The sequence below is a fragment of the Nanorana parkeri genome, unplaced genomic scaffold (assembly GCF_000935625.1).
Source record: "Nanorana parkeri isolate BGI_ZX_2015 unplaced genomic scaffold, ASM93562v1 scaffold380, whole genome shotgun sequence".
In the NCBI taxonomy this organism is placed as follows: Eukaryota; Metazoa; Chordata; class Amphibia; order Anura; family Dicroglossidae; genus Nanorana; species Nanorana parkeri.
Genome location: NW_017306648.1, coordinates 570,741 through 593,944, shown reverse-complemented (window position 1 = coordinate 593,944; position 23,204 = coordinate 570,741). Strand labels below are relative to the sequence as shown.

General features: G+C 42.9%; 1 protein-coding gene across 1 annotated transcript in view; it reads left to right on the top strand.

The window, feature by feature from the left end:
- The window catches only part of KCND1 (potassium voltage-gated channel subfamily D member 1), a 48,815-nt gene that overhangs the window by 5,771 nt on the left and 19,840 nt on the right, over positions 1–23,204 (top strand). Inside the window, exons 2-4 of the mRNA XM_018559197.1 lie at positions 19,743–19,905; positions 20,890–20,973; positions 22,023–22,115. Coding sequence (XP_018414699.1) covers positions 19,743–19,905; positions 20,890–20,973; positions 22,023–22,115 — 340 coding nt within the window. The remainder of the gene's footprint in view (positions 1–19,742; positions 19,906–20,889; positions 20,974–22,022; positions 22,116–23,204) is intronic.

The following is a 23,204-nucleotide window of genomic DNA, read 5'->3' as shown; positions in this document are numbered from 1 at the left end:
AAGGTCAGTTGGGGTCAATTCATCTTTTGAGGTCCATGTAGAGCTCCATGCCAGACCCTAGTATTGAGGGTGAAGTGGCTAGTAGTGAGACAGTGTTGCCCAGGGTCGGTGGGTAAGTTGCCAGCAAGAGTGACCTTGACTTTATCAACTATGTGGTATTACTGGCCACATTTACCAGCAAGCATTGCGTTTTGTGTCTTTGACTTTCCGCCCTCCCCCATCTTGTAAGGATATACATATGTATTCACTTCCCATGTTGAGCGAACCTGCTCACCACAAACTCTGTTGGAGAGCCAGTGAGTACACCCATGGCGATAAGAGTGCTGCCAAAGACCTGATTGCTGGGAATTTACTAAAAATTGAGCATTGTAGCAACAATAATGACAACTGCTGATACCAACAAAAGGTGTCAATAGTATTTACAAGAATAATATTATTATTATAATACTGTATTATTATAGTGCTTCTCATAGTACTGTTATTAAAGTAGTCTTCAATAATTTTCATATGATAAATGTTTGGGGGTCAATGAAGGAGCTTAAACCTTATGAAGGGGTTGATGTGCTGAAGAGCTTGCAGACCCTGTCTACATTTCGGGGGTTATTCACTAAAGAGCCAAAGGATTTTGCTGAATGTTCAGTTAACGCTTTGGCTGCAAAAACCCTTCGGTTCAGCCGAACCAAAGGGCTGCTGTACACGCTATTCTCAATAGCGTTTACAGCAGCCAGAGTAAACAGCCGAGCCGAATGCACATGCAAAGCCAAACAAAAAGCTGGAGCGGGGAGCATGGCCCACCGAAGCAGACCGAATTCCTGCAAATTGTTAGGATTGTTAACAAAAAAATGCATGGGGTTCCCCTACAAATTCATACCAGACCTTTAATCATCCAAAAATCTAAAAACGTGTGGTCCCCTCTAAGATTCCACACCAAACCCTTAATACAAGCAGGGGCCTGGCAGGGCAGGAAAGGGACAAGCGTGCGCCACCCCCCCTCCTGCATCATATCAGGCCACATGCCTTCGACATTAGGACACCCTGGAAAAGCACCTTGTCCCCATGCCAATGAGGACAAGGGCCTCTTTCCCACAACCCTAGCCTGGTGGTTGTGGGAGTCAGTGGGCATCTGCATTTAGGTGCCCTCTTTCATAAAGGGGGCACCCAGATGTGCCCCCCCTGTGAATGAGTGAGGGGTAGTTGTTCCCCTTACTCATTCACCACAGAGTGAATAAAATAGCGAATAAAAACACAACACAACCTTGAAAAAGTCCTTCATTTGAACAAAAAAAACTAAAATCCTTTATTATAGCACTGTTATTAAAGTACTTCCCACTCCTGGAAAAGCATCCTCCCAATGTCGAGGGCATGTGGACTGGTACTATACAGGGGGGAATGGGGGCACTCGCTCGTCCTCCTTCCCCCCCCCTTTCGTGCCCTGCCAGGCCAGTGCTCAGATTAATGGTCTGGTATGGAATAACATTCCTACCAGACCTAAAGGGTCTGGTATAATTTGGGAGGGGGACCCTGCACATTTTTTTTGGTTACATGACATTTTTCATTCTGTTCGCTACCTCTGAGGTAGCAAACAGAATGACCCAGCTGAATGCTGAGCTAACCATTCGGCTATATACTCTCTGCTGTTTGGCCCCTTGGAAGCTAAGGCTGAACAGCAGGGAATGAACTGCCGAAAGTTCGCCTCAGCCGATCCAGATGTTGCATTGGCTGAGGCAATGGTCTCCTACCTTCAGTTCAGCCGAATGTGTATTGACCAAGCCGAAGGGAGGTGAAGTGGGCCAAATGCAGCTGATGTACCGCTAAAAATAGCCGTACAGGGCTGCAGTAAATAGCCGAAGAGGCTTCGGCTCTTTTCCCTTCGGCTCGGTTATTCATTTGGCTGCCTTTGGCAGCTCAGTGAATAAACCCCTTAGTGTTAAACGGAGAGATGTCACTGGCATGTTCATATCATGCAGTCATAGTCAAATGTTTAATTCAGCTCTTGAGCTTCTACTTCATAAGAAAATGATACAATACTATTTCAATATGCCTGATTAAACTTCTAAAACTCAAACAGCAAACAACAACTGGGTCCTTGCACCAAAGGAAAGAGATGTGAGAGTAGGTCATGGCTACTGTGAGCACAGAGCCAGTAAAACAATAAAAGTATAATATGGCAGTTAAGACCCCACTTGGTCCATGGGCAAATGAATTCTCTCTACCCTTTCCAAATGCAACCCGGGGGGATAACTCTGTACCAAAATTTGTGATCTTCCCTACAGACGCTAAGCACTGTATCGGACATCTCTGCTTGTTCTATATTTAAGCACAAGTCAATGCAGTGTCCATTATTGATCTATATTATGTGCAGTTTTGAAGCAAAAATTACTGCTTTATATAAATTTTACTGAAAGCTTGATGACTACTGAGCAAGCGCGAAACTGGCAGGCTAACAAAAACCTTATATCTGCTTTAACCAGACACATTAAGGTTCATGTACAAAGGCAGAAAAAAATACAGGATTTGCAGTGCAAAATGGAGCGCTATGGTTTCTGCAACCATGTACCCACAGTGCAAGAAGATTGGTATTGACTGTGGTTCTGGAGGAAAGTAGGTGGATTGGAAATGTTCCTTGGTTATTCTGTAGCAAGGAAACTCTCACAAGCCAACATGCTCAATAATAAGCAAGCTTCAAGGGATTCCAACACATATATTTTCTAGTAAGTGTTGTAAATAGCAACTTCTCCATCCTGAACTGGAACTCCCCTGACAGTGGTTAAGGGATGGTGGTTGGCGGTTGGGGAGTACCTATGCATAAACTGTAGAGGGTATAGTTGCCATTTGCAAATTGTGCATCCCAAATTGTTGCTACAAATTCACATTCAATAAATGTACTTTAATGATATGTATTTGCCTCCACCTCCGGATTTTCCAATAAATTGTCATCCCTCCTCCTTAGCATGCCATAGCTAAGCTCGGTCTTCTCTTATCCCCCTCTATGTAAGCTTTGCTGTTATTAGCATTATATAGAGGAGAGGATGGGATCAGAATCTTGACAGTGTTGAGTCCTGAACTGTGGGTTAGCGGCTCTCCCAGTTAGTTGAAGTAAAAGTATTGATGGGATATACCGTATATTATTATTATTAGGGATGTCCCGATTCCACTTTTTCAGGACCAAGTACAAGTACAAGTACTTCCCCGCATGTACTTGGCGATACCAATTACCGATACTTTTTCTTAAAGGGACAGGTGACTTTAAATGATCCATAGTACAACTGCATGTTATGTACTATGGATCATGATTTAACCTATTCATTCAGTGCTCAGCCTCCCACAAGCTGAGCACCGAGACGCGATGCAGCGATCCGAGACTACAAGAGACACCTCGTGAGGCACAGGGATCAGAGTGAAACTGTGAGTGAGGGAAGCTGGGACGGGGCTGGCTGTAAATCTATTGCTATAGTGTACTGGATGTGTGTAATGTATATGTAGTACATATATACAACACACACCTCCACTACACTCCAGCAATAGAGTTACAATTCTGCCCTGCTAACATGAATAGGTTAAACCATAATACATAATACATATACAGCACACATGTCCTGTACACTGCAGTAATAGAGTTACAATTATCCCCTGCTAACATAAAATAGGTTAAATCATGATCCATAATACATAATAGTACGTAACATGTAGTTGTACTACGGATCATTTAACCCATTCATGTTAGTGGTGCAGAATTTTAAATCTATTGCTGCAGTGCATTCTATATGTACTGTATATGTACAGTACATATAGAATGCACTGCAGCAGTAGATCACACAAAAAACTAAGCCCATGCCCCGTCTTACTCACTGTTGCCTCGATCGCGGTGCCTCACGATTTTTCTCACAAGTGAGGACGTCATGGGCACAGAGCTGGAGAGGAGCGTCGTGTCAATGCTGCTCCGGTGGGCGGCACTCCAGGTGGGGTCCTAATTTAGGTGGCCGGCAACTGCCTGGAGTGCTGCCCACTGGAGCAGCAGTGACGTGATGCTTGGCGCGACGTGATAAGTAAAAACATCTGCTGCGGGTGGCAGAACGGTGGGGAAGTGGGCATTTTGACAAGTACAAGTACTTGTCAAAATGCCCTGTATCGGGCCCGATTCCGATGCTAGCATCGGAATCGGGACATCCCTAATTATTATTATTATAATACAGGATATTTATATAGCGCCAACAGTTTGCGCAGCGCTTTAAAATATGAGGGAGACATTACAATCACAATACAATTCAAAATAAGATGGTAAGGAGCAGGGGCTTAACTAAAAATCACAGGGCCCCATAGCAAAATTATGCCACTTGCCGAGCCCCAACGGAGAGTGACACTGCAGAGCCCACCATAGACTCTCTATAGTGGATTCTGCAGGGTCTGAGATCTCTTACCTGTCAGCGCCTCTGTGGTCGCCCGGGCCCCGACTCCTGTTCCGTCCCCGGGCCCTGACTCCTGTTCCGTTCCATACACCGCCCTCATCTGCCGCAGCGGCTTTCACTGACACAGCTCTGCAGCTGCTATAAGGAGAAATGTGCCGTGGCCGCTGCTGAGCTATGTCTGTGACAGCCAACACCCCCACATGACATAGCGACCCAGGCGGCCCTGGCCGGGCCCCCCTGTGCCCGGGCTCCATATCGGCCGCCTGGGTCGCTATGGCGATTGTTACGCCACTGGTAAGGAGGGCCCTGCCCCTGAGGGTTTACAATCTAAAACGGAGGGGCAAGTGACACATAAGGAGGTAGCTGTGTGGGGATGAATTGTTTGAGAATGTGATGGTTGAGTGGTTAGTTTGAGGTGGGATAGGATTCCCTGAAGAGATGAGTCTTAAGGGATCGCCTAAAGGCAGTCAGAGTAGGAGATAGTCCTACAGGTTAGGGTAAAGAGTTCCAGAGGATGGGAGAAGTATATTAAGCTATATCAACACGGAGTAGGGTGGGTGACAATATTAAAAGTCCAGTTCTGCAGTAATTGGTACCTGTATCTTAGTTATTAAGCAGATCCAGAGAGGACATTCATAGGACAAGTAGAAAACTCCTTTATAGTATGATGACATGGCAAAGTAGTAATTAAGTTTTTGCTTATACTTGTACTTCCCTTTAATTATATTTTATTCTGTAAATATTACAGCAGAGATGGATTAAGACAGAATGGGGCACTAGACAAGGTAGCAGCTTTGCATCCCTTTAATTGACATTAAAGGAGAACTATGGCGTTAAGGCTTTTCCCCATAGTTCTCCTTAGGGTAATGGTAGGACACAAACTAGCATCCTCCCGTCACCTTAGGCTCAGTATACCGCGAGCTGTAGCTCGCGGTATACTGAGACGCCGCAGTATACCTCGAGCTGCTGCTCGCAGTATACTGAGACGCCGCAGCTGAAGCGGATCCCGACAATTGTGCCGGGATCCGCCCAGCTGCGTGACTGACAGCTGGCTCTGCCTATCTAGAGGCAGAGCCAGCTGTACCCGCTCCCTCCCCCGTCCGTTCCGCCAGTCAGCGCTGGCGGATCGGAGCGGGGAGGGGGGAATCCAGCCCCTTCCAGGCCCGGATTCCCCACAAGGCCACCGAGGCCTGGCCTCGGGGCGGCAGTGCGCAGAGGGGCGGCAGCGGTGTCCTTGTGGGTAAAAGGTAATTAAAAAGTAAAAAAATAAACAAATTATAAAAAAATAAGAAAATAATTATAAAAAATAAACAATAATAAGATAAAAAAATTATAAAAAAAGTAAATAAGATAAACAAAAATCTAAAAAAAATTAAATTGATAAAAAAATAATGAAATATAAAAATTAAAAAAAATAAGAAGAAATAATTAAATAAAAAGTGATAAAAAAAGTTTAAAAAAATGAAGAAACATTAAAAATAATTGGCACGTCATAGTTCTCCTTTAATAAGGATTGCAGAAGGCACAGAAAAGCCCCGTTTGAATTGTCTGCGCATACATGGCTTAACCCATCAGATACCAAAAGCCTATAAGAGCCTCCTTCCTTATAAAGGGAAAGACATGTGCTCAGCTGTAACCAACTGGTTTATTGCAGGAACACAAAGGTTGTAGCTTGGCCCGCTGGACACCCCCGAGCTTTAGACTCCTGCCTAAGTTGTCTTGTGTATGACCCAGACCTGCATCACTGATAATGCAGATAATGAAATTCTGTCAATATCCTTATAATGTTAGCCATATATAGAAGATGGTGGTCAGCAGATCTGACTACTGATTTTCCTTATGGAAGATGTGGGTGCCGGATAACTGGGAGCTTAATATTACATGAAAGTAGTACTCATTCTATTGTTATATATGTATTTTCTTCACTTTTGAAAAACACTTACTTACACTTTCTGTAAATGATCTGTTAGGTATTATGTTCCTTCAATGCTTTCAGTTTATACACTGGGACAACGTTGAAGGACATCACCAAAAAGTGATATTTCAGTTCTGTGGGGTTCATGGCAAGCTGAATCACAGGTTGCTTTCTCTCTCGGGAACTCCAGTGGTGTGATCCCCAGTTCTGCCAATTTGCTGTGACCATTACAAAGCCAAATGATAGTGTCATCCTCGAAGAATCCATCTGCAAGAGACTGACACATTCATTATGGCATAGCAGGGTTGAACGGAGATCCAAATTACAGCTCGGAAGTGCCCTGGAGATCCTGTGAAATATTGGAAGCTAGAGGGCAATTCAAACTCCTTGTTGGCCACCAAAAACCGAAATGTAATTTTGGGTAGAGCTGAGCTATATTATCCATCCTTTAGAGATCCTTTCATTCAGGCAAAGGGCACAATATATGAAGTTAGAATGCATCATTCATTGTTGATGGCAGGTAAAATTTGGTTACTACAGGTAACGGCACCTCAGTGCTTTTTACCCTACATTATTAATCCGTCCTATTGTGTTACACTATCCAGGAACTGGGGTCATGTACAGCCTGTGCTACTTCTAAATGGAGAGATGAAGTGACGTTTATCCAATTAGTAATGGATTCCTGGAGGAAGGGGCATCTAACTAGAATAACCAAGCATACTCTAGCTGCAAAAAAATCAATATATTCCCATTGTGTTAAATGTCGGAAACATGATTTATACCAATTTTTTTGCTTTCCTTTGCTTTTTCATTGTCCTTCGTCCCTTTCAATACTAACTGTTCAGTCAGTGCTGTGTTATTATCTGAGATGGACGCATTTGTATTAACCCCTATCATAGATTAATTCAAAATCAAAAAAATTTAATACTATCATATTGGTTAATCATGTAATTTGTGTGTGCGCAGAGGGGTGTGTCGATATATTTTCATGACATGCATTAATGTATTCAATGGTATGCTTTTGTGTTCTGCTACTGTATATAGAAAAACAGAATTGTATTTTTTTTTCTTTTACAAAATAATCATGATATAACCATGATTATTTTGCCCCTAAGCTGGATTTACATAGGGGCATTTGGAGCACCAGCTCCAGACCCACAACTATAAATATGCCCGGCCGTCAGATTTACATATGAATGGATCGCAATTTTTACGTTTGAATGAGCCGTGACTCATTCATATGTATGTCCGGGATTCTGGCAGTCTACTCGTATGAAAGGTATTTCATTTCAGCTGTTCTTCATGTGGGTGCAAAGGGGATGTGGGGCACAATGGGACCGGAGGGGAGATGTGGGAGCAAAGGGGATGTCGGGAAGAGTAGGAGCAGAGGGGATATGGCGGAGAGTGGGAGCAGAGGAGATGTGGGGGTGAGTGGGAGATGAGGAGAGATGTAGGAGCAGAGGGGATGTGGGGGAGAGTGGGAGCAGAGGGTATATGGGGAAAAGTGGTAGCAGAGGGAGATGTGGGAGCAGAGGGGATGTGGGGGACAATGGAACCAGAGGGGTGATGTGGGAGCACAGGGGATGTGGGGGAGAGTAGGAGCAGAGGGTAGATGTTGGAGCAGAGGGGATGTGGGGGAGAATGGTACCAGAGTGGAGATGTGGGGGCTGAGGGAATGTGGGGGAGACTGGGACCAGAGGGGAGATGTGGGAGCAGAGAGGATGTGGGGTAGAGTGGGACCATAGGGGTGATGTGGGAGCAGAAGGGATGTGGTTGAGAATGGGAGCAGGGGGGTGATGAAGGTCACAGGTGGTCTCCTCACTGGAGGATTGGGGTAGTAATAGACAGGGGTGGATTTAGTTAATCACATAATGTGCTCTTAAAAGGCAGGTTGGGTTCAGCTGAGTGTGCATGTTCATCTGCACAGTGAGAATACCACTGTTACATTGCTGGTTAGTGAGAATACTTCCGTTATACTGCTGGTTAGTGTGACAATACCTACACTACATTAGTGGTCAGTGTGAAACACTGAATACCTCTATTACATTAGTGGTCAGTGTGAATACTTCCGTTACATTGCTGGACAGTGAGAATACCTCCATGACATTGCTGGTCAGTGTGAATACTTCCGTTACATTAGTGGTCAATGTGAATACCACCGTTACATTGCTGGTCAGTGTGAATACCTCTGTTACATTGGTGGTCAGTGTGAATACCTCCGTTACATTGCTGGCCAGTGAGAATATGTCCGTTACATTAGTGGTCAATGTGAATACCTCAGTTACATTGCTGGTCAGTGAGAATACCTCAGTTACATTGCTGGTCAGTGAGAATACCTCAGTTACATTGCTGGTCAGTGAGAATACCTCAGTTACATTGCTGGTCAGTGAGAATACCTCAGTTACATTGCTGGTCAGTGAGAATACCTCAGTTACATTGCTGGTCAGTGAGAATACCTCAGTTACATTGCTGGTCAGTGAGAATACCTCAGTTACATTGCTGGTCAGTGAGAATACCTCAGTTACATTGCTGGTCAGTGAGAATACCTCAGTTACATTGCTGGTCAGTGAGAATACCTCAGTTACATTGCTGGTCAGTGAGAATACCTCAGTTACATTGCTGGTCAGTGAGAATACCTCAGTTACATTGCTGGTCAGTGAGAATACCTCAGTTACATTGCTGGTCAGTGAGAATACCTCAGTTACATTGCTGGTCAGTGAGAATACCTCAGTTACATTGCTGGTCAGTGAGAATACCTCAGTTACATTGCTGGTCAGTGAGAATACCTCAGTTACATTGCTGGTCAGTGAGAATACCTCAGTTACATTGCTGGTCAGTGAGAATACCTCAGTTACATTGCTGGTCAGTGAGAATACCTCAGTTACATTGCTGGTCAGTGAGAATACCTCAGTTACATTGCTGGTCAGTGAGAATACCTCAGTTACATTGCTGGTCAGTGAGAATACCTCAGTTACATTGCTGGTCAGTGAGAATACCTCAGTTACATTGCTGGTCAGTGAGAATACCTCAGTTACATTGCTGGTCAGTGAGAATACCTCAGTTACATTGCTGGTCAGTGAGAATACCTCAGTTACATTGCTGGTCAGTGAGAATACCTCAGTTACATTGCTGGTCAGTGAGAATACCTCAGTTACATTGCTGGTCAGTGAGAATACCTCAGTTACATTGCTGGTCAGTGAGAATACCTCAGTTACATTGCTGGTCAGTGAGAATACCTCAGTTACATTGCTGGTCAGTGAGAATACCTCAGTTACATTGCTGGTCAGTGAGAATACCTCAGTTACATTGCTGGTCAGTGAGAATACCTCAGTTACATTGCTGGTCAGTGAGAATACCTCAGTTACATTGCTGGTCAGTGAGAATACCTCAGTTACATTGCTGGTCAGTGAGAATACCTCAGTTACATTGCTGGTCAGTGAGAATACCTCAGTTACATTGCTGGTCAGTGAGAATACCTCAGTTACATTGCTGGTCAGTGAGAATACCTCAGTTACATTGCTGGTCAGTGAGAATACCTCAGTTACATTGCTGGTCAGTGAGAATACCTCAGTTACATTGCTGGTCAGTGAGAATACCTCAGTTACATTGCTGGTCAGTGAGAATACCTCAGTTACATTGCTGGTCAGTGAGAATACCTCAGTTACATTGCTGGTCAGTGAGAATACCTCAGTTACATTGCTGGTCAGTGAGAATACCTCAGTTACATTGCTGGTCAGTGAGAATACCTCAGTTACATTGCTGGTCAGTGAGAATACCTCAGTTACATTGCTGGTCAGTGAGAATACCTCAGTTACATTGCTGGTCAGTGAGAATACCTCAGTTACATTGCTGGTCAGTGAGAATACCTCAGTTACATTGGTGGTCAGTGTGAATACCTCCGTTACATTGCTGGCCAGTGAGAATATGTCCGTTACATTAGTGGTCAATGTGAATACCTCAGTTACATTGCTGGTCAGTGAGAATACCTCAGTTACATTGCTGGTCAGTGAAAATACCTCTGTTACATTGCTGGTCAGTGTGAATATCTCTGTTACATTGTTGGTAAATGTAAGGCCTACTAACTAAATTTATTACACAGGATTTTTGCCACCTTCAACCCATCAGCAGCCTCAACAGATGTCGCAGGACTCAGCAGAACGTTCCGTGTCACATGATATTTTCTATATATTATATATAAAATGTGCTTGCAGTGTAATTGGTCAGTTCTACAACTGACATATTTGCAAGCAAGAAAGCATGAAAGTGAATGTGTAGTTTAATTTTACTCTACCAGTTTGCCTCATTTAGGTAATTTGGGGTTCAGTGAAATAGCTGGTTTATTCTGTGTGTTTGAGATATCCAATGTTTTGTTAATGCACTTTAATGGTAATTAAAATGTTTTCTTTTCATGTATTTTCCTAAAAAGGCCCACCAAAATCCCCAGCACCGGGCCCATGATGCTCTTAATCTGGCCCTGGATATAACAATGTAAGGAAAGAGATACAACATAGCAAGTGTCAAAAAATGACAGTAACATTAACGTTAGCACAGATACAGGATATTGACAAGCATAATTTGTAACCCTTGCTGGACATATATTATACAAACTTCTCCTTTTTTGCCATCCCTGCATATTGGTAAATCACTAGAGATAATGTGAAACCAGGGATGGTAGGGAGATACAAACAGATAGGGTTATCTAACACATGTCTGGGATCAGCTGGGCAGAAGCATGAGGGCTGCGCTCGGTGTGAATGACAAGTGAGAAAACATGGCATTACCCAAGTAAACAGAATATGATCCTAGTTAACATAGTTATAATTTTATAAAAATAGGCAGAGAAGGGCCAGTACTTCAAATCGGGAGGTTGCGTTCCCCTCAGTCCTGCGTCAGCAAGGGCTGGCTGCTTCCATCCTGTGGCAATAGTCTTACGAGTTGCCAAAAAGATGAAGGTTACCCACCAGGTAAGGTTCTATGTCTATAAATAGTGTAACAGAATTGTATTGTGATCCAGTGGTATCTTTGTGTACAACCATGTTACTGTTCCCTGGGTGTGTAGGTCCCTTTAGTACCCTTATTCCCCCCAGGGACCCCTAGTTAGAGGTTATATAAAGTAACGGGTCTTTTTGATGTTGAGAGCTAAGCTAGACAGAAGGGCAGAGAAAATCTTTTGTGGGACCTTGTGGGATTGACAGGGCTGCAGCTAGAAAGAAATGTAGCTATGGTTTGTCAGTGTTCTCAGTAATGGGGATGCCACCGTTCTTTCCTCCAAGTGGGTCTTGCCAGCAAGAGAGCAAGAGAACTCAATTTAGCAAGAGAACTCAATTTAGAGAACACCCTTCTGTGGAAATACATTTGGAAATGGACCTGCCATGACAATGGAACTAAAAATAAACATTTTTGTTTTACCTTACCTTAAATTAATCAGAAGACGGACTGAGTCTATCTTTTTCTGGTGGGTCACAGGGTGGCCTATACCTGGAGAAGTGCACAGACTAGCTTGGTTAGGAAACTAGAGGTGGCTAGGAGAAGGAGGGTTGGCCGACTGGGCGTTGTTGATGAGTCTGTCGTCTGGACTATGTGATCAGTCATGTTAGGGTGCAGAGGGTAAATTAATTGTGTTATGACCTTGCCCAGTGCTTCCATCATTTTGGAGATGTAGTTTCCTATGTGCGTATAGGGATTAACAGAACTGTATAATAATAATAATAATAATGATGATAAGTAGTCTGGTGATGGCAGTGTAGTGTTCTGTACTTCTATAAAGTGCATAATAATTATATAATGATCATTGGCAGTGATTTGCCACGTTGAGGAGCTGTATAACTGCGTTATCGTGTCCATTAGTTAGGGTATGATCATCACATTCAGTGCTCAAATCACATTGAAGGAGTAATGTTTTATGTAGAGTGTATAAAGAACTGGAGTTATGTCTGGTGGTTAGTGTGTTATTTATTAGGTTAGTACAAAGAATGCTCCTGTGCGTTTTCTTATAGCAGCCAATTAATTTAATCTGCCCTGAGCGCAGAGAAGTAAGAACAATTACCATTGGTTGCTGGCTGATTGCAGGGCGTTTCTGCCCCTAAGGGCCAGTGAGTCAAAAAACTAATTCTGTAAAATAATCTGGAGAATTTTCTCTCTAACAGCTGAACGAAATCTCACTTTTAAATGGAAAAGTCTGTTTGATTTGCTTTTCATGAACAGAATGCCATCACAGCACCAATGAGATGAATTTATTGTCACATCCTTAATCCGCCAGGCAGGATACTATTCTACTTATATGACCTGACGGGAATCAGACACATACACCTGACATTACAGATGGGAGCACACTGCAGACAATGGGAATGGACCCAGCTTGAAGGCTGCGCAGTTTCCATTGTGACTGACAGATGGACAGCTGTTGTGATCAATCAATTACCTGAAATGACAGAGATGCTTAGAGAGCACTAAGCCGGGCCGCAGCAAGGCAGGGGAAAAGGAGAGCCCGCGGTCTTAGGTATAGCTGTCTATCCCTATTTATATTCATATCAGGCCTTATTTAGCAAACTGTTGGTGCTTTATAAATCCTGTATAATAATAATAATAATAATCAATAGGGACTCCAGCCACATATAAAAGACACACATATATGCAGCTATGAATTCATTATTATGTGTGTTTTTCTAACTTGAATTTGATTTGGTATTAGCCTTTTGCACTGTCCTGTACTGCAGAGCTCAGACTGGAAGAGGGAGAAGCAGCACAATGAGCCAGTCAGTTATATGTCTGTGCTTATGTGCTAACAAGGAACATGCTAATAGAAGGACAGAGCATAGTGACAGATGAGCTCATCAGTCTTCTGCTCACCCTTTGACTGCTCAATCACTGGGTGTGGGTGGGACAAGACCTGTAAGTGTTAGTGAATTGCAGTAGAGAAAAATCAGGTCTTCTGGTTCAGAGCTGTGTAAATCTCAGAACTGAATGGAAAGAAATACAAATCCTTTGGTATAATTACTCCCTATGTATTTGTATATATCATCTGTGTATTCAGCCGCTTGTCTGGAGTTTAGTGCAGCTAGATTTCCCTTTTTTTATCCTCTCATACAGCACTGCAAAAGGATAAGGAAGGCTCTGATTGGTTGCTTTGAGCAGAGAGCACTGTTTCTCTTAGGGGCCCTTTGATAAATGAGGCCTTTTGTGCTGTTCCTGATATTTATCGCCTGGCAGTGTGTGTTTGGGATGCTGCTTATTCAAGGCTGCTTCCCATTGCCAGCATTGACAAGCCTGGCCGGATTTCCCACAAGGCCAACCAAGGCCTGGCCTTGGGACAGCAGGGAGTAGAGGGGCAGCAGGGGTATGGAACTGATATCTCACGATGCCCGGGCGGGTACTTGTTTTCTACATTTAGTCCTGCTTTGGCCGAGCAGGGCTAAATGTACATCAGGGAAGCCACCGCTTGTTTTGTACAAGTGATCTTGGCAACATTGTATGCAGCCTGCAGGTCTCCCATTCTCCATGGTGGAGGGGTGGGGGGTTGACAGGTAGTGGGTCGCGTTGAGGAACCTGGCCTTGGGGCAGCAGAGAGAGTAAATCCGGCCCTGTTGACAAATAAAGGAGCAGTGCCAGGAAGAGGGGTATATGGTGAGAGGTGCCACCTGATGACATCACAGCACCCACAACTGCATCATAAGTAACAAATGTAGCCCTGCGTAATTCTCTGATTCATTTTGCATTTTTTATTTCTCTTTTCATTCCACATTGTTGTATTTCCATTTCATCCCTTTATATCGGCACATCTGTTTGTATTGTTCCAATTTCACGCTTTTACTTGGCTTTGTTTAGCCACTTCAGTATTTTCCTGTGGCTGGAAAAGCGTCTCGCCCTCTTACTGCAGCTATGTCTATGTTAGGAATTCCACAAGAGCGGATGCAAAGCTGCAGAACTGTTACACCACAGTGACAAGCCGCCTGTGCGCCGATGTCTACTGCACTGCCATAAAAATAAATGCAATTAGCTTGTGGTCTCATTTGGCAGGATTGGCCCTTGTTGCGCTTAGCAAATTCGAGAAAGCTATTTTGTTTTAGTGTCAAACACAGACTGATTGTTACATTTTATTCTTCCTGGGAACCATTGGGCTTGCCATTTATCTACAACAAACATCTAGGGCAGGTGTACTGCGGCACTGCAGCTGTTGTGGAACTACAAGTCCCATTGCAAGATTCTGGCAGCCTCAGGCATGACTCCTAGAGGCAGAGGCATGATAGGATTTTTTGTTTTACCGTGGCTGGAGTGCGGAGGTTGCCTACCTTTGATCTAGGGGAACAATGAGGTCCACAATGCAGCCTTGCCCATTACTGACATATGAACGCTTACCTTATTACTCCATCACAATTGTTTTATTGTTATGCAACCATGAAAAATTGTAAAGCTGTAAAAGAGTAAGGTTTAACTGTAGGCAGACAGAAATCATTGCAGCTCTGTAATAATTAATACATCATCAAATGAACTTTTTAAACACAAGCAGTGTAAGTACCTCAATTTGGTATTAGCCTCATGCAGTACCTGTATTGCAGGGTGGGAGTTTGAAAAGAAGAAACAGCACAAGAAGCCAATCAGTTAATGTGCTGACAAGAAGTATGCTGATAGGTGGATAATTCAGATTGACAGATAAATAAATTAATCAGTGTGCTGCTCCTCCTTTCACTGTCCAGGCACCAGGCTAGGCTTAGAGGAAATGGATTGAATGATGCTGGCTCAGACTGGGGACATCTAGTGGCAGAAAGAAAGTACTGCAGGGGAAATCTCTGAATTTGAAATATTGAAAAATATTGCAACAGTAACAAAAGTTGTTTTTGTTATTTTATCTTGCAATGGGCTATTTATTTTTATGTTGTTATTTTTGGTTGGAGTTCTGCTTTACTAGGAATAAATAGTGGTTTTGTGCATAGGTGCTCTATTTATTATGGTCATGACTAAAAATGAAATCCATGCAAATATGTATTCATCTAAATAGGAAATATTGTGAGACCAACACACTGGTGATTCTATCACCGGCGGCACCTAATTCACATTCATCTGCCACTTTACCTAAGGTGCTCCACACTGGCCAAAGTTCTGCAGAATTTCAATCACTTCCAAACTTGAAGGTTCTCAAATGTCCCCCCACAGTACCTACACACTTAAAAGAAGGTACAATGGGTCTTGTACGTTCCATGACAGTTGTACAAATGTTTATCCCCAAAAATATTTTTGATATACACTATTATTGTAATAAGCACACATATACACTACTTAATGTCAAACATTCCTACTGAATGTAAAAGATAAAACTCCATCAAGTTCATAAGTATCTATAACTTAAATCACCTTTATAAAACCATGAAAGGTCCAAAGAACACAAAACTAATTTACACTAGAAATTTTTACTACTTTATCTGTTTAGCATAGGGCCCATGAATAACCGAATAACCGAATAACCTAGCTCTCGCCTAGGTTTGTATATAAAGTAGACATAAACCCAATAACTTCTTTCATATAAGCTATAACACGTTAATGTTATTTCAGAAGTTGTTTTTAAACTTCTGTCAGTACTCATTAAAAGAATACCTGGCGATCATGCCATGTTCAGGCACTTGTTGCTATGGGGTGACTACTGTCTCCCAACTGTACTCCTGTGTTGTCACCCTGTCACGTTTCCTCCTGGTGAAGCCGTGCTGAAACACATTGTGCAGGCATGGCCCACCTTTGTCACTATCAGAAAGCCAAGACAGACCAATGGTGTGTAGTTGATGCTGATGCTTTAGCACACTGTCACCCAGTTACGGTTTAGATCTATTTTACTACTCACACAGTACTCAAATGTCATACAGAGCATCTTTTGTATTTGGTGGGATTTGGGGATTAATGAGAAGAGGTGATTTTTGTATTCATTCATTACATATTTGTATAAATGTTGTTTCTATTTAAAGAGTAACGAGCAGATTAAATCTTAACTCTTGCAGTGGGGCTTCCCCCGCACTGCAAGGGTTAAGTGCTAGTTTTGGTCTAGGGCGTAAAAAGAAAAAGATCTACTCACCTGAACCTTGCTCCCATCTGGCTACTAGATCTTGAAATCGATGAAGAGTCACTCGCACTCCAATTTTATACCATGCCAATTCCTTTATTGAATATAGTAGTGTCACAATCATGGCAACGTTTCAGAACATATCTTGTTTACTATACCAGTCCCCACAGCCTCTCTCCGTCTGATCCAGTGGTGGAATGTCCCTCGTCATGCCTCCTCATGCCTAATACAAATGATTCACAGATGCTTAGACCGTCAAGCGGAGGGGGAGAGAGGTTGTGGTGACCGGTCTAGCAGCCAGGGAGGGTCGAGGTGCGGCTCAGTATATCTTTTTTATTCTCAATGCTAGACCAAAACGAGCAGTTACCTCCCCCCCCCCACACACACACACTGCAAGGGTTAAGTTTTATTCTGCTAGGAGATCTTCTTTAATATTAGTTGAAATTGTTTATGATTCATTTTTGTATTTTTTTTTCCATTCTTTTTTCCTCATGGCTGTGGGATCTGGATAAGGTCAGGGGAGACCTGATCCAGCCCCAGGATGCACCTCTGTAGTAACTGATAATAGTGATTTATTATTCTATTATCAGCAAGCAATATGTCGCTATTGTAGTGATCTGTTGCTTTAGGGGAAGGCAAGGCAGTGCTGATGAAACATTGATCCCAGAGTCACAGGAACTACAGATTTCACTGTATGTCTCCTATAAACACAATAACAAAGCATTGTTCTGCATTGTGCTAATAAGGAGTAGACATTTTAAGCATTCTGTAACCAGAGCACAAATCCAGGAGCTGATTGATTCAGCTTCTGGGCTTAATGCTGTACCATGGCTGGCAATTTTGGCAAGAATCCCTGCCCAGACATCCCAGAGCCACTGTGAACTTGCACCGTTTTGAAATAGTGCTGCAATTCAGTGTGCAGTCCACTGTTCTCCAGACCTGTAAAATACTCACTGAGAGCACCCATGGGCCACAGGGTTGGGCATCACTGGTATACACAGTTGGTGATTAATCCACTTTACAAAAGCATCAGTGGGGTTTCCCCCGTGTGCTGCAGAATCTACCAGCAAAACAATGGAATCTCAGAGATGACCTTGGTCTCTCAGCACACCTGACTGATGAATCCCCTTGTCTTCTTCTTGCGTGCTGAAGTAACATGCGGATGGCGCCAGTACACATAAGAAGTTACCAGCACACCATAGCATCTTCTGCAAACAACACCTTCATTGACATTCCATTATGGTATCAAATACAGTACAAAGCAATGCTTTGAGACCTCATAGGGTCAAAGTGATACCTGATGAAGGGACCCTGTGAGATCTCTAAACTTTTGTTTGTATTGTAAAACCATGATGGAACGTTAAAAAAGGCGTTGTTTGTACAAGACGCTATGGTGAGCTGGTAACTTCTTCTTTGCAAGAGAAGGAGAATCCAGTCTTATTGCAATAGATACGGCAATAGGGTGACACCTAAACTTTGTGTATTACATCCTAGAAAGAGGGCACAGCCAAGAAGGGTGTAATACATCATAGGCATTCAAAGATTGAAAGCTTAATAAGATAGATATCCTCTGCGTACATATGTTCATATTTCTACCTCAGAAACCCAAAAGTAGATTTACTAAGAGATAAAACGAAAGACTGTGTATGGTGTCAAAACACCTGGTTATTCTAGCTTCCTGTGCTTGACCAATGTATGGTTTATTGTTTTGAAGCAGGCCTGTGTGAATATATGTAAATATACTGTATATTTAAAGGACATCTGCATTTAGTAGAGACAGCCATTTTGGCTGGGAATAATTATTTCTCAGAACAGAGCATCAAATAATTTGATATTGTAGACATCAACATTCTTTGCTGTCTAGTTCTGAGTGAACGGAATACTGGGTAAGACTGCAGAGTGGCTGCTTACACAGCCCATGGCTAACAAGTATACTTTAATTCCTGAATAATGAATGATATTGCTACTGATGGGTTATTTTTGTGAGTTGGCAGTTTTGAGGCTTTGGCTCGACTTGCAGGTTTTAGAGAGAAACAGCACCCTCACGCGTGCAGTTGTGTAAAGTATTACAAGCCTGTCTTAGCTAGAGAGCTATTTCAGGGGAGACGTACTGGAAAATCCATAAACTGGTTTCATGTCCAGTAAACAGGACTTTGCTAAGATCAGAAAAACTCTCATTTTACATTTAATTATATGTTACACACTTTAGCCAAATTCAGTGAGCTGCTCATAGACATTTTAAGTGGCCTACATCCTCTTATCCCATGATTCTGTGCTGTATAATCTCCTCTGAGGCCAGTGCTTGCAACTTGGGAACCCCTGTCCTGCACGTTCACAGAGCCAGGGAAATTCCAAAAATAAGGATTGTGAGAACCACAACGGTCAAACCAACTAGCAACAGCACATGAATGGCAGGACTTTAAAAATTAGGCACCATTCCGCAGGGAGACTGCATCCCAAGTTTAAGTGCAACATTTGCATGTTTTACTGGAATGTACCTTTAAAGTGTGATACTAAACTCAAGAGTTAAATCCTAAAAATGCGTTCAAGTACCCTAAATATTAAGAAAAATGTAACTTATTTGTGTATCACTTGGCTGGATCTCCTCAAATCATCTCTGAGTTCATGCTGACACTGTCCTTCCTTCTGGAGGGTGGCTAATTTTGTTCCTCATGATCCCTGTGTGTGTTGTAAAGTAGCCACCGCTCCAAGCTCACTCCCGTGATGGACTACAATCTCTCATTTAATTTGATACTTAGCTAGGATTACACTTTACAGACATGATGACGTCACAGGTCCTTAGACTGCCGGAGCCTGGGGGAGAAGAGGCTACAGGGACTGGTCTAGCAGCCAGGCGGGATGAAGGATCAGGTGAGTATATCTTCTATATTCGGTCCGCTAGACAAAAATGAGAATTTAACTGTTGCAGCGCAGGGGTAGCACAGGGTAGTAAAAACTCTGGAATTCCCCTTTAATTTCACTTAAAAGCATTGTTTGTGACAAACCAGAGACTCTGGGGAATTGAATCAGCCTAAAGCAAAACAACTTTAATTGTACAAAATGTGCAAGAAAAGCTGGATATAAAACTACTAAATGTGCTGAAAACGTGCCGTTTTTTGAACTCTGAAGCAAAATCACACAATTGTGTTTGTTATTTATGAAGAAAACAGCGTGTTGTATTAAAAAAAAAACATAGATGCATTTGGGAAAAAAATATACACTCTGCAGGAAGTTCCCTGTTTTTCAACCACCAAATTAGTTTTATTTGCTCGCTCTGTTATATGCACAAAATGAAATAAATGATAAAGACAAATGTAGTAACATGACACAATGCAAATACTGGCTAATGATATTGTCCACGCACATTTCTCTGCAGGTATGGTGACATGGTTCCAGACACCATAGCCGGGAAGATATTTGGTTCAATCTGCTCCCTGAGTGGAGTCTTGGTCATTGCGTTACCTGTCCCTGTCATTGTGTCCAATTTCAGTCGAATTTACCATCAAAATCAGAGAGCGGACAAGCGAAAGCTACAGCAAGTAAGGCAATGTATTTTCTGGTTTCCATATTTCCATATATATGGAATGTTCTGCAGAGACGTGGAAATTACACAGAGGATTGTTATCATCATGTCTGCATGTCTCTAATGCAGTGGTTCTCAATCTTTCTAGGGCCGGGACCCCTTGGTAACATTTGCCAAGTTGTGGTGACCCCCAACGGTAAAATTTAGGGATGGCACGGCTGCTGCAGCGACATCTGGCAGCGTGGCGGGAGAACTGGCACTGCTGCGCTAAGAGAGGGCTGAGGAGGACTCTCACCTAGCACAGCAGAAATCCCACAGCGACCCACAGGTTGAGAACCACTGGCGTACGCCATCAGACTAAAAAAATACAAATAAAAGAAACCACCATAGGAATGCATTGCTAGATTCCTATTGGCCTTTTCACTTTGCAATAGCCAATAGCAAACTAGCTATTGCACCCCCCCTCTGCTGCTGTCAATCATTAGAAGAGGACCTGATGGAGAACTGCAGGTCCCCCTTTTCTGATTTCTGGCAGCAGAGGGCGGGTGCAATAGCTAGTTTGCTATTGGCCATTGCAAAGTGAAATAGCCAATAGGAATCTAGCTATGCATTTCTATGGTGGGTTTTTCTTTTTTCTGACTTACGGCGGCCCCCCGATGTCAGAAAAAAAAAAAAAACGATTGCAGGGAAAGATTTACTCTGCTCGATCGAGCAGAGTAAACCTTCTGGGAGAAAGTGTTTCTCTCCCGGGCGACCCCTGGCAAATCGTCATTCGACCCCCGACGGGGTCGCGACCCACAGGTTGAGAACTGCTGCTCTAATGTCTATGGGCAACGTTAATCTCATGCTGCCGTTTTTATTTGACTGCTCCTATGGTGATTGGTTGTTTTGTTGGTAACCTTACACAAACCCGCAACCACCCTACACACCTCGGCCAACATCTCCAGACAAATTACAGCCTAACCTTGTTTCTTTTTCTCTTTTTCTTTATTCTTTGCAGAAAATCCGTCTGGCCAGAATTAGGCTGGCAAAGAGCAACACGACAAATGCATTTCTACGTTACAAAGAAAATGGCGGTCTGGAGGTAAAGTCTAGTCTTGTCTTTTGGTGCTTTTGGGTGTTTTAAAATGAAATACCAACTCCAGTAACAACTTTTGTTTTGGAATAGAGTGGGGAAGAGCTATAACCTTTTATGAGGATTTTTGCCATCTGTGTTTCCCGTAAAGGAGACACAGACTTCTAGACTGGTTTGCAAAACAGGCCTTTTAACCGTGCTAGATATATCTACTCAAGTATATCCACTCCAAGTCCAGCTTTCTCCTAAACCTCACCTGCATAAACCTTAGTGAAGGGGAATTGGTTAATCCCCTGAAATGCGTGTATATAATTTTTACTCTTATGACAAATAATTATTTAAATGAACTCTCATACAGATGTCTGGCGCTCTCTTTACTCTACACAACTTATATTCTGACTCCAATTGTTGTATTAGCGGATTATCCCTTGCTGAGACCTCTATGTCTGGCCTGTATAAGCAGATATAATCACCACGAACAATCCTTATCAGATAGCTGAACTCACCAAATACCTTTTTATCCTGCCGTGACAGGGGGAGGGGCTGGATTCCCCTCTCCCCGCTCCGATCTGCCAGCGCTGACTGTTGGAATGGACGGGGGAGGGGGCGGGTACAGCTGGCTCTGCCTCTAGATAGGCAGAGCCAGCTGTCACTCACGCAGCTGGTCGGATCCCGTCATCTACGTCGGGATCCGCTCCGGCTGCGGCGTCTCAGTATACCGCGAGCTGTAGCTACTGAGCTTAGGGTAACGGGAGGACGCTAGTTTGTGTCCTCCCGTTACCCTAAGGAGAACTATGGGGAAAAACACTGACCCCATAGTTCTCCTTTAAGTTATATTTATAACAGTTCCTGACTCTATCCAAAACAAAACAAAAAAATATTTGACTGGAGTTAGGCATTATATCTGGATCATTTCTTGCACCTTTGCAGAAATTGCCACATGGCATTTTCAAGGTCACTTCATCTTTATGTGCAGAAGGCTGCAATTGAGAAATGTTAACAGCTACAATGCGATTTATGCACTGATGATTGTTACATGCGTGTCTGTGACTTTACAGGACGATAGAGATGCACACGCTCTTTATATCAAGAATCGCTCGGTATTTCAGCTGCAGCATCATCACCTCCTGCACTGTCTGGAGAAGACCACGGTAAGATCTTATAGCAGATACACTGTATAATATTGGCACTACAGCAAGAGCCAGACAAGATGAAAGCCATCTGCTGTGAGATGGGTAGGAAACAGTTTTAGAAATGCAAATTAGAAATTTTCCATTTCAAACTATTTTATATTAGCAAAATGATAGAGATATAAATAGAGGTAAACAAAGAAAATAAAGAGGAGATAATTGGGCAGATTTAAACTATATCTGGGGCCATGCTATGGACATTAAAGTTTTATATATCCTTTATAAGCAGTAAAAAGTTTTAACTCAAAACGTCACTGACCACTGTATCTTCAGGCACTGTGGAGCAATTTAGCATCACAATTCACAGCCGAAGCACCAAACTTAGCAGCTCAGTATACCCTGCTCCCCTTGCCAGCAGTGATGCAACAGCTCAGCTCACCATGCTCTCTTCCCTTCAGAAGTGACTTAGTAGCACAGCTTACTCTCCCCCCTCCCAGCAGCAATGCTGTAACTCAGCTCACCCTACTTCCCCCTCCCAGTAGTGATTTAGCAGTTCAGCTCCCCTAGCTCCCCCATCACAGCGGCCTTCTAATCTCTAATGTACGCACAGAGCATGAGCTTTAGGAAGGGAAGCCGGGGATACCCAAGGTGCTGAAAGAACAACATGAATTACTTCAGTGCTTCTGCTGTGAACTTTGAGGATGAATTGCTTCACAGTGTCTCCAGCTACATAGGTTAGTGACAGCTTGTCAAGAATGTATGAATACTTGAATGTCCATAGTGTGGCCACAAGTTCACTTTAACCAAAGAAACAAGAGGGAAAGTGGTGCAGTCATTTGTGATTAGGCTGACTTTAATTTATTTTCATGCATGGTCATAATAATCGCATACAGTATATAGATGAGTGAATTGATTATTTAAATGGGACAGACTCACTTTTTTGTCAAACTGCAAAACTTCATGACACCTCAATATTTCTTTGTAGATTTGACTGATCTTCAGAGAATAACACTGATCATAATCCTCATTGGATTATAGGGCTAATCTGTCTGGAAATATTCAGGTGAACAAAGAGCTTGCACTTTCATAAAAAAGGCGAGGTTTGCCCGA